This window comes from Psittacula echo (assembly GCF_963264785.1).
Source record: "Psittacula echo genome assembly, chromosome: 3".
NCBI lineage: Eukaryota > Metazoa > Chordata > Aves > Psittaciformes > Psittacidae > Psittacula > Psittacula echo.
This window is the reverse complement of record NC_137736.1, coordinates 29,782,756-29,794,846: the sequence shown is the minus strand read 5'-3', so window position 1 is coordinate 29,794,846 and position 12,091 is coordinate 29,782,756. Positions and strand designations below refer to the sequence as shown.

General features: G+C 40.6%; 1 protein-coding gene across 3 annotated transcripts in view; it reads left to right on the top strand.

The window, feature by feature from the left end:
• Positions 1-5,124: 5,124 nt before the first annotated feature.
• SYNJ1 (synaptojanin 1) overlaps positions 5,125-12,091 on the top strand; it is a 62,786-nt gene continuing 55,819 nt past the window's right edge. For 2 of the 3 annotated variants that reach the window (XM_080612159.1, XM_080612157.1), the window contains exons 1-2: positions 5,125-5,209; positions 6,602-6,747. In XM_080612159.1, the coding sequence (XP_080468285.1) occupies positions 6,624-6,747 (124 nt within the window). In that variant the 5' untranslated portion in view covers positions 5,125-5,209; positions 6,602-6,623. Of the gene's footprint in view, positions 5,247-6,601; positions 6,748-12,091 lie in introns of all 3 variants that reach the window. The other variant, XM_080612158.1, reaches the window with a different exon arrangement.

Sequence of the window (12,091 nt, the reverse complement as noted above, 5' to 3'; positions counted from 1 at the left end):
CCAAATAATGTCACATTTGGAGAACAGCAACATGAAGAAAGTTGCAGCAAAGTATACTTGTGGGTGATAAGTAATCTAATGTATCATTTTGGGCCATGCAGTGCCTTTCCCATGTATAAATAGTTAAAAATGTGCAGGCACATAAAGGTGTTATGTAAATAATGTTACCCAATTTTATTTATAAACAAAGTAACCACTTTCACTTATATCACTTCACGTGTATCTCACTTATTGATGAAAATTAAATGCTAGTAGCAAATTGGTCATGCTTTGGGTAATGTTCTTTAAACATGTGACATAGCTGCTTGATTGAGGCGTAATCTGAGGACAACTGCTTTAATGTTATTCTTCCAGTTTGCAACGTGTATCTCACTGTTCACTATCAAAATTAACAAATGATTATAACATGTTAAGAGACCAATGCCCTAGATGATGATGAAACCCCATGTGAGAAGGTACTAACACATTAAGTGACATGGCAATCTTATTTCTGCTCAGAACTCTTCAGGGACTCTTGAGAAAGTCTAATAACCCCTTTAGTAGTTAGCATTGCTTCAGAAAAGGGAAGATGTAAAACAAAGTTGCATACAAAACTGCCAGTCATTGACATTTTTATGTACAGGATAATTATTGCAGAATTATTACAGCTAATTATTACAATTATTTTATCATAGAGTTATGTATTACTACACTTATTACAGAATTACCTTTTCCCTAAAGGTTGCTAGAAGCAATGGGAAAACCTTGTCCTTTACTATAAAGGAAAAAAAAATGAAATCTGAAATGTGAAATGGAGAAGTTGGAGGGAAAATTGTGCAGATTCAGGGAGATGCATGATTCCTCTTTCTCCTCCTTTCGCATACATCTTGTTTTTGCAAAAGTTTGCTAATCAGTGGTTCTGCTTTCAGTTCTCTCCAATTAACTCTTCAAAAAAGGCCTTTTTTTTTTTTTTTGAAAGAACCCTAAATATATATCCACTGATGGAGGAGATATGCACCTGCAGTTTTGCCGCAGTGTATACAGCGTTGGTACCATAACTTGGTGAAGTTTGTTTTAACAGGCTGACCTGTCCTCTTACGTATGGTGGTTCTTAAAAGCAGTACCCCTGTCACCTTAGTTTTATTAGTTACCTAGTGAAAATTAAATGTCCTATGATTAGTGCTCCACAAGGAAACACCACCATCTGTGACCCATCCAGTCAGCTTTACTTGTGAAGGCAGAAGCAAAGCATTCCTGCAGGAGTTAGCAGTGGCATGTATAAAAAAAAGAACTCTGAGGAGGCTTCAAAAATGGTTGCTGCAAGGAAGGAGCATGGATGTGGTTTTTTGAGGAACTTGCACACAACCAGCTCTGATGGATCAGAGTTAAGTGGTTTTGTCCCGCGTGTGGTACTCCATACATAAAACTTTGGTGGCCTTACAATTGTTAGTTGAATTAGTCTGTCTGCACTGTGAAATAATATAGGATGGTTTGTCCAAGAGTACTTGATTTCTGTACGGAAGTAAAACTCTTGCCCTAAATATGCAGAAATAAATGAATGCGGATAAAATAACTGCATGCAGACCAACCTTATAAATAAGGGTCTGCAATTTAAAGCTGTGCTCCAAATGATGACTTAAGTGTGTGGTTTTGTTTAAATACATGAACTGCCCCACTGACTCCACTTACGTTACTTTCATGCTTTATGTGCATAGTTACATCTTTCCACAGAGCAGAGACCTGGAGCAAAGCACAGATCTCCAAGAGCACAGCACAAATCTCCAAGATTTGGTGTAGTATTTTTCTTACATGCTTAAGTGCAAATTTTATGCCCTAGATTTCATGCAAGTTCCTGAGTACTGTCTGTTTACTGTCTTAAGACTTTTGTGATACCTAGCTAACAGAAAACATTCAGCAGGATGTTTTAAACAGACTCTGCTCAGAAGCCCAGTGGAATAGGCTGCAGTCAGATGCCCCCCCAGATACTCTCTCACTCCCCTCCTCAACAGCACAGTGTGAGAAAAGAGTTTGAAAAAGCCCATGGATCAAAATAAAGATCACTTAACAATTAACATCATGGGAAACAGACTTGACTTAGGGAATTAACTTATTGGAAATAAAAATAGATCTGGGTGTCGGGAAACAATTAACACATCTTTCCTTCCCACCCCTTTATCCCAGGCTAAACTTGACTCTTTCATTCCCAACTTCTCTACCTCTTCCCTGCTTCCTGAGGTCCAGTTACAGAAGTATGTCTCAACATTTCCATATATTTAAGATTGGTGAGATTCTGAAATTCAGTTGGCAGTTGTTTTTATTACACAAAATTGAAGAAAAAATAAGCTTTGTTTGTAATTTGCTGTTATGCAGTGTATTACATTGGCCATTTATTAGAATCAAATATTCTCATTTTCCACTACCTTCTAAACAGCAGCATTTTCTGAAGTTAATAATAGCTTTCTCAAAGCTCCCACTATTTGATAGCAATACATTTTTCACATTCTCAGCTGATGTAAACTGATACTGGTGAATGAAGACTTGGACATGAGCCTGCAATGCGTGCTTGCAGCCCAGATAGCCTGTTGTATCTGGGGGCTGTGTAACAAGAACCATGGCCAGGAGGTGGAGGGAGGTGATTCTCCCTGTCTGATTCACTCCACTCCACGACACCTCATCTGGAGTACTGTGTTCAGCTCTGGGGTCCCCACAGAGAGGACACAGTCTAGAGGAGGGCTTCTCATTTGGGAAGGCTGGATCATCTCTCCTGTGAAGAAAGGCTGAGAAGCTGGACTTGTTCAGCCTGGAGAAGGCTCTAGGGAGAACTTATAGCAGTCTTCCAGTACCTTAAGGGGGCCTACATGGAATCTGGAGAGGGACTTTTTACAAGGGCAGGTAGGGACAGGATAAGGGGGAATGGCTTTAAACTGAAAGAGGGTAGATTAAAATTAGACATTAAGAAGAAATTCTTTATTGTGAGTGGTGGTAAGACACTGGCACAGGTTGGCCAGAGAAGCTGTTGCTGCCTCATCCCTGGCAGTGTTCAAGGTCAGGTTGGATGTGGCTTTGAGCCACCTGGTCCAACCCCCATGGCAGGGGATTGGAATTAGATAAGCTTTCAGGTCCCTTCCAACCCAAACAATTCTGTGATTCCATTATTATATTTTCAATTGATGCACTTCTCTGACATTTTGAAAGTCACTAGCAAAATAATGGAGTAGTCCATTTTCAACTCCATAATAATGATTAGCTACCAGAAAAAAAAAAATATTACTTGGAGGCAAAATATATTTCATAATAAAACAGTCACACGCCACCTTAATCTATTTTATCTGCTGAAAAAAAATGTGAATAAACTTACACATCATTTGTTTTTCACTACAAGTGTGTATCATAATTTTAGCCTTGGGTGTGTCTTGTAAAACCACCTTTAAATTGCTGTCCCTGCTAGTGATCTTTAAGCATCGATAAAAGCAGGACACACTTGCTTTGCTTCCACAGCATCCATGTTGTCATTCTTTTATTTTTACATTCTCAAGAGTAAAGTTTCATGAGTTTCTTTTTGATGCTGTGCTAAAGGTAGTTCATTTACATGTGAGCATCTACCATGAGCAAGTAAGAAACAGCATAAGCTGTAAAAAACTGTTAGTAATTATCCATTCTAGTAATTTCAAACCCCATGAAACTTAAATAGTGTTTTTAAGTATCATACATTTATTATCTATAGAACATTTTCACTAGAGTCATCATAATGCATGCAGGAAACTGGCCAGTTAAACTCTATAAAGATCACTTACACTGTATTTTACCTCACAAAGATTTGCTCTGTGTTCTCTCCCATCAGTGTATTCCCTTCAGTTGGTACTTAGCCTATGGTAGATAGGTGGGATAAGACCATATTTAAATATCAAAAGATTATGTATCCAATCTACTGTTTCTTTAGAATAGACCAGAGCCATTCAGGGAATATATATCAAATATAACTTTTTGTGCTTCAATATGAATTTTATAAGAAACAGAAAAGGTCTTCTTGTTTTTAATTTTTACACTCGGCAATGGGAATTGATCTCAGAGGAGAATGTAGCAGAAAGAAATGCTACAATCTGAAATGAAAAGCAGCCCAGCTCTTGCCTCAGGAGGTAGCTATACTTCTCACACTTGCCCTCATGCATATTTTTTAGTTCCAATTACAGTCTCAGTGAAGAGAGTCTCTCCACAGTATTTCAGATTTTGTTCTTTCTACTTCAGCCCTCCACTCCAGCTGCCACCCTGGCCCCAGCACTATCTGAAGTGAAGCAAGAGCCACTTCTCCCTTGACTTTAACATGTAGCTCTCAAATCTGCCTTCCGTTGTCTCCTCAGCAGCCTGTAATGTATCACCAACACAAAGTAGTAAAGCTCCTGCGAAACTGTACTCTCCTCCTCCACTTGCAGCCTGCACAGGCTGAATGGAAATTTCCAAACAAACGCTGACGGTCCGCCCCTAAAACTTTGGAAGCCCGTTAAGCAGAGGCAGGCGTTAGCGACGACTCAGTGCTCCCACATAACCCGAGGCACTCGGCGACCACCTGCACACACGGGTTCTATTCCCACTGCACATTCTGCCCAGTGAGGGCTTCAGTTCGCATTACTCCTTGTGAGCCCAACCCCAAGTTTGCTGTCCCTGCTGCACCTGTAATAAATACACAACGGGGACTGTTCTAACAGAGCCTGACCGAGCATCTGTAGCACATTTGGCAACTCTGAAGCTGTTACCCCGGCACTGCCATGACACTGCGCAAAAGCACAGGTTCTCCCGAGGGTTCTTTTCCTACCCTTCCGTGAAGGGTCAGGGTTTCCCACGCTGAACTCCACCCTGACAGCAGGGATTACCCAAGGCTCAATGCTCCGGTTCAACGTGCCCCTCACAGGACCTACACGAGGAATGCCGCTCCCGGGAACCCGGGTCTGCCAAAGCCCGAGCCAGGCCGAGGCCGCTGCTCCAGCGGGCCAGCGTCCCCCTCACAGCAACCGCTTAATGACCGCCCTCGCGCCCCACCTCATACCCGACTCGCGCCCCTTGCCCCATCTCCCCCCAACCTCCGGCGCCGCCGTCTCCGCACGCCCTCTACCGACTTCCGGTGGCGGGAGGCGCAATGCGGAAGGGACGGCGGGTCCGGAGCGGAAGTGAGTGCTCGCCGGCTCCCGCGGCACGGAGCGGAGCGGGAGGCTGTCGGCGGCAGGTGGCGCGGCCGGTGAGGGAGGCGTTGGTATCGCTGCGGCTGAGAGGGGGTGAGGGGAGGCTGAGGAGCGGTGGGGTGGCGGGCGCGCGGCGGCGCCTGTCAGCGTACGGTGGCAGCGGCCCGGCTGTCGCCGTTGCGGGGCTCGGGCCGTGGGGGCGCCGCTGGCGCCAGACAAGATGGAGGAGGCTCTGTTAGCGTCGTCGTGGGTGCTGGCGGCACCAGGATGCTGCTCCCGGCGGTGCGCGCCTGCCCTGGGCGGCAGGTGGTAGTGGGGCGGGGATCTGCTGGCCCGGTGCCGGCTGCGGCGCTGCCCCTCAGCAGGGCGGTGAGAGACTCGCGGCTGTGTGGTGGCCCCTTTCGTCCTGCCCAGCAAGGGAGGGGGGTTTCGAGTGAAGAGCCGGTCCGGCGGTGCTACCCCCTCACGGTGGTGCTGCGCCTGCAAGGGGCTGCGCTGGAGGGCGGGGGCCAGCGTGTCTGGGACCGGCGGCGTAAGGTCCGCGTCCGCCCTGGAGGTTACAGACTGAGCTGAAAGGAAGGGAGAGGGCAGAAACCCCTGCTCTGGCTTTTCAAGAAGAATCTTCTCTCGCTGTATGTTTCCTAAGCTTAAACTCTTAAAATTTGGCTACTCACAGGTTTGTTTATAGTTCCTTATTGCTTGGGGTTTTTTAAATTGTTTTAAAGGAAGATCTTACCTCTGGGGCTTACAGGCAGTTTCACTAGCACAGCACTGCAATGTTTCAGTCATCAACCACTGCAGGGGAGGGTTTAAATCCAAACAAAAACCTGGTTTCCTGGTTTCATTTTTAAAAAGAATGCCAAAATAGGTTAACGGTTTTGTATGATATTTTAAAATGTCTTAACAGCTTTAGTGTCGAAGGTATACTGTCCTTTTCTACAAGGTCAGAATCAGTAAAGTAGATCTGAAAATTGAAGCCTGCTCGGGCTTCTGGTCCTTGGCATTTGGCATTAGTTTATGATTAAGATATTTGCCACTCTTACGTATTTGTAGTGGCCAGCAAACATTATTTTCATTCTTTTTTTCTTTTTTTTTTTTTTTTCCCTAAGAAGAAATCCTGTTTAGTAAGTGCTGTGAAATAAGTTCTCATTGTCTCTGAAGCTTTTAAATAAATCCTTGATTTTGAAAGATGTTTCTCTGGGTAATTGTTATTTTGAAACATTGCTGTGGTGTCTTTAGATAGTCCCCATGTTTGTTTTGGAACATGAAATAAAATAAGTCTCATGAGGTAGAAAGAGCCAGCAGGTTTTTTTTTTTGCAGTTGTAGTTGTTTGCTTGTTTTTGTTAAACATACAAAATCTCTAGGAAAGGATGCAAGTCAGACCTGCTTTGCAGAAGGTATCTGGAAGTACAGGAAGGTTTCACTAACATCATCTTGTGTTGGACAGGACTGCCTCTGGTAAAGGCAAAATGGCTTTCAGTAAAGGATACCGCATCTATCACAAGCTGGATCCACTTCCATTCAGTGTGATAGTGGAAGCCAGAAACAGAGAAGAATGTCTCATGTTTGAATCTGGAGCTGTGGCTGTCCTCTGTAAGTTGATATATTTTGATAACTACCATGTAAAAAAGTTGGCAGACTTGACATTGTGTAAGCTGTTTATTTATGGAATATAAAGAAGCAACTATTCTATTTTCTTATTTGCTTGTGGAGACGCTTCTGATTTAAATAAGGGGAAAAATAAAAAAGACATTTTCATATCTCCATCTGTTAAGAGAAAATTTTACACTTTTAATTTCATTCCATCATGCATGTATATTTTCATGTACACTAAATTTTCTTCTAATTGCTTCCAACAGCATCTGCTTATTTCTTTGGTTCTGAACAACCTTTTCTGTTTTAATACCTGGTAACTCATTGAAAAGCTAATTCTGTGTGTTGTATTTCATAATAAAAAATTCTCTATTCTTAAATGGTATATCTTAATTTGGGGGTTTTTTTGGTCTGATTTTGTATCATGATTTTTGATGGTTTTTTTTGTTTTTTAGTTTTATTTTTTCCCTGTATTTTTAACCTATCTGGAGACTGTATTGATTTGTCTTGTAATAAAATGAGTAATATTTGGAGCAAGGTGTCTTGCATTGCAAAGTTATTTTTACATGTTTTCAGTTATAAATGCATTAAATGTTTCCCTTAAATCCTTTTTGCCCCCTTCCTCACCTTTTTTTTTCTAAGTCATAATTAGAGGACACTAAAATGAGAAGTGCAGAAGAGATCATGGAGCCTATAGATAGGGTTTAAAAATGTAATTTGATTTATATTCTTCAGAAAGTCTGAACACCTGGTTTCACAGGGTTAATGAGCTTGGTTTTGACTCTTTTATAGGAAGCTTTCATACTGTAGAAGTATTTCCTTTTTTTTTTTTTTTCTAAGGTCAATAGCTTTTTGATTAATTCATTCTGGTACCTGTTTGTGGTTTTCTGGCTTAGCTATTCTGGGCACCCGATCAGAAAATGAGATATTTGATTCACTGCATGGAGTCTGAGGGGGGCTCAAACCCCTACCTTTCAAGAGGATACTCTCTCTGGCTTTGAGACTGTAGAGTAGGCTGAATGGGGAGTGTGTTATCTGACAAGACTCAGAGTTAGAAATGTGATTTCTAAAGAAAAGTGGGACTTGAGATATGTTTCCTTTCTTCAGCATTTGCAATTAACTCTTCTCTGTGTGAGTCTTCTCCTTGACAGTGGCATGGTCTCTGTGGCACCTGTCTGTCCCTGTGTAAGGTACTTCATGGTGGGCCACAGAATCATTTGTACTGAACAGGCTGTATGAACAAGTGCTGTCTAGCATGCAGCTTAATCTGTATCTTTAATGTGTGATTAGAGCAATCTGCCATTAACTGCTAGAGGCCTAGCAGTGGAGCATGCCAGCCTGGTTGACATAGCTGCAATTCAGTGATCATCCTATTCAAAAACAATGAGTGCTTTTCTCGTGGTTTTTTAGATTATTTTTTTTCTGATACAGTTTCTTCTTTCTACATATGTAAGTAATCTCATCGATTTTGCCATCAGTATTTAAAAGGCATTATGTGGTGTGGATTGGGTTTGGCGTAACTGCCCCGTCATAAAGCTAGTGAACAGGTTTAGTGAAATCCATAAAATGGGGAAAAATGCTTTGAAGATTTGGGGAAAACTTTATTTTAGCATGTATTTAGTAAGTGCTGAACACATTGAAGCTACTTCAGGAGCAATGCATTAAAAACAATTCACTCCTGAAAGTTACGCTCAAAAAGGACAGTAGGTCACTATTTCTGCTGTGATACACTGCAAGCACCTGGATAAACTCTGAAAATTAAAAAGCGTATCAAAGTTCTTGCCCTCTTCTATGCCTCATGTTGTTACCAAACAGAGGAAGGAGACCCAAAACAAAGTTTGAAAGCCTCTCTCCTCTTTGGTTCTGTTCTTAATAATAGCATGTTAGTCTGTAAAGGGTTCTCCTTGGTATTCTAATTAGTAGGTTACAATATAGTAAACATTCATAGTTAGCTAGAAGTAGGTCCTCCAAATATTGTTTTCAGTAAGCTTAACCAGTAAACTGCTTACTCCTTTTCTGTCTGGTAAATGCGTGTATTTTCCCAACGCATATTTAGCTGTGGCATTTTGCTTTGATTCCCTCTTTGCACCTAAATTCAGTAGATACTGAAACGTGATTTTTTTGTTAATGGTTGAAAGATCACAATCATACCCTTGAACTGGCAGCAGAAAAAGCACTAGAGTCCCATAGCTCGGAATTATTTTTCCTCTTTTTCTGCTTGCTGTTTGCTTCTCCTGTTCTTTTTACATGGTTAAAGGATTGCAGTTATGAGTGCTTGGGGAAGATTTGTGAAGTGCTACTCCATCTCTGTAATCGTGCCACAGAAAACAATCAGAAGATTCTAGTCTGTAGTCTTACAAAATTCTGGATATTGGTACAAATATAAGCTGAAGTTAATGCAAGTCTAACCCTAGGGGAAGATTTCCCAGATATTTGTAAAATTTGAGTGAATAGATAGAAAAATGGTCAGATCAAATATATATAAATTTAAATCCAGAACAGTGTCACTTTAAACTGTTAAAAACTCATATTTTTTGCTAATGCTTTGTAGACTACAAAAATTGACAATACTGATCTCAAACTGTTGACATTTTTCAAAATATTTTCATCAATACTGAAGGTAAAATAAGATGTTCAGCCTTATTACCCTATCAGAGTTCTTACCTTGTGTAATATAGGCAGAACTTAGTGAAATATACTTACCATTAAAAGTGATTCATGTGGCTCAGTTCTGAGCGCCTTAGTGATCTGCATCTTCTGGAGTATCCGTGTGTAGAAATTTGGATTTGAAAGGAGCTAAAAGAAAGGAATGAAAGCTTACTGATCCTTTAAATGTCATCTTGGAGGAAGTACATCTGTCGTTTTGCTGAGTGAAGGATAACTGTATTAACCTTCATCCCCTTTACATGCAATGAAGCATTGCAGGATGATTCAGAGGATTTAGTTAGGCCTCTGTATGAAATGCTATACAGCTCAAATGTTGTGTGATTTTCAGTGCATGTTGTGCATGTACTGAGTCTGTTATTCAACTTAACAGAATAAGATGGAAGAAAGGAAGAGTGTCAGAGGGATAATTCACAGAGGTGGTGGTTGTATAATCACTCGGCCTTAATGTGGAAGCAGCCCAAGCCATGCTCCTGCTTTAAGTTTTCTATGTGCTGCTTGTAATGTGGATTAGCTAATGCTAGTGTGACCAAACCATCTGAAAAATACTTTGCTTGCCTTTATACATTTGATACCTCTTCTGTTGACTCAGTTCTAGTATTGGATTAGCCCAAGATACTGAAGTCTGAGAGGATCTTGCCAGCTTGCCTCTCAAGGCCTTCTAAGAGCACTTAGTTTTAAATGTCATCAGCTTTACTGCAGATTTGTATAGAATGTAGTGGGAGGATGGCATACATGTATTTTTTCTTATTTGACATACAAAATAAACAGTATATTTATTCTTTGGAATAGGACTCCTTAATGAGATACCTATAAAGGTTTAATTGACTGAACAGGAGGTGATGTCTTTCCTTTTTCCTCTCTGGTGAGTCATAACGAAACAAGTGGGAAGCTATCTTTACTCCTGTCGCATGCGATGAGTAAAGGAGAATGTTCTGTCATCTGAGAAAATACTGAGCCCTGAGTGGAGAGAGCAGGAGCTTCGTGCACATCCTTTGACCTGAGTCTTATGGTAACGCTGAGAGGAGGGCAGATGTGAACAAGAAGAGGCACTATGCTCACCCTGAGCTTTCTGTAGAGCTAGATAAATAGCTGTAATAATAATCTGTGTGCAGCAGGCATCCTGGTTTTCATATTCATTCTTAGCAATGCTACTCCACTACCCATCCACTTTCCACTTCTTTTTAAAAAGAAAATCCTTCCACATTGCACTCTTGAAGGGGGGAAGCAGATATGCTATTACCTATCTACAGGAGCAGATGGCATATAATAATTCTGCAAATCATTTTAAGTTGATATGGTGCTTGATGAAACTTAGATACCTGAAGAAAAACATACTAACAGATACATTTGATGAGCATGTGCTATATGTACATTATTAAGGAGAGATATATATATATATATACACACACTATATTCTGTATTCTCACAAATGGAGTGTTTTTTTCTTTGGTGTTTGCTGTCACCAGTAATAAGCTGCGCCTGTGTGATTCTGCCCACACTCCTGATAATGTTTATGCAGAGTTTTGAGTAGATCCACATCCCCTTAACTAGGGAAGGAGAGTATTTCCAAATAATTCACTACATTCTGCTTTTCATGATGGTATTTTATATCAGAAGCTTAATATAAATATTGTCCTGTTTTATATATATATATAAGGGTGCAATAATAAGAATTAAAAATTCTTCAATAAACAATTTATCCTCTGGAAAGAGTGTCTCTATGTTAGACAAGAAAGATCAAATATGGGCTGAGGTTGAAATAGTTTTTGAGTGTATTTTGGTGTAGTACTGTATTAATCTGAAGCCAATTTGAAGGGACTGCAGTGCAAAAGTAGACAGCAATTTCACCTTCTTGTCTTTATTACTGTTTTTACTTAAATGTCATCTTCTGGACTATGCCTTCCTATTAAATAGTATCTTAAAACACTTAAGCTGCAGGGAAGCAACAGCTATGGTGGGTGCCAAGGGCAGCTGTGCTGGTGAACGAGGCTGTAACTGTCTTTCTGTCAGCAGGTGTTTTTTCTAGGATTCTGTTAGAATTCACTGTACTTTCAAATCTACTGGAAAGACGTTCTGCTCGTTGCTTTCCAGGCATTTCCAACAAAATCACAGTTTAACAAAGACCGTGTATGCTAGCCTAGAACACACTGAAATGTACAAGAAGTACAGTAAGAATCTTCCTAGAAGGTTGGTGGAGGCAGTAACTCGTGCCTGGGAGGACTGTGACCTCTTTGAATGACGTGATGGATCTGCGAGAATTTGATTCACAGTTCTGGAAATACTAAGAAGAAGTTATGACAGAATCTGAAGGCTTTTTTCATCTTAAAGTAGACTAGCTTTACAGAAAGAGTGAAGACTATTTTGTATGTTTACCACACCCCTTTGCATGATTTTAACATGGGATTTCACTGACAACAAATAATTCTTTTTTATGGATGTTCCTTTTCCAATTCAGTGATTTTTCATTTCTGTGGTAGCAGACATGATTGTAAAACTCTTAGGTTTGCCCTGCTGGACATCCAATGGATGATAGGTCTTGCTAATTAAATGCCTGTTAAGACACTTAGTTTGCATATTTTTGGAGTTCTCAGATGTAACTTAGGAAAAAAAAATTAGCATTTCTACATTTAAGTAATTTGGTAGCATTTTGCATGCTAACATGTAGTTAAATTGAAAT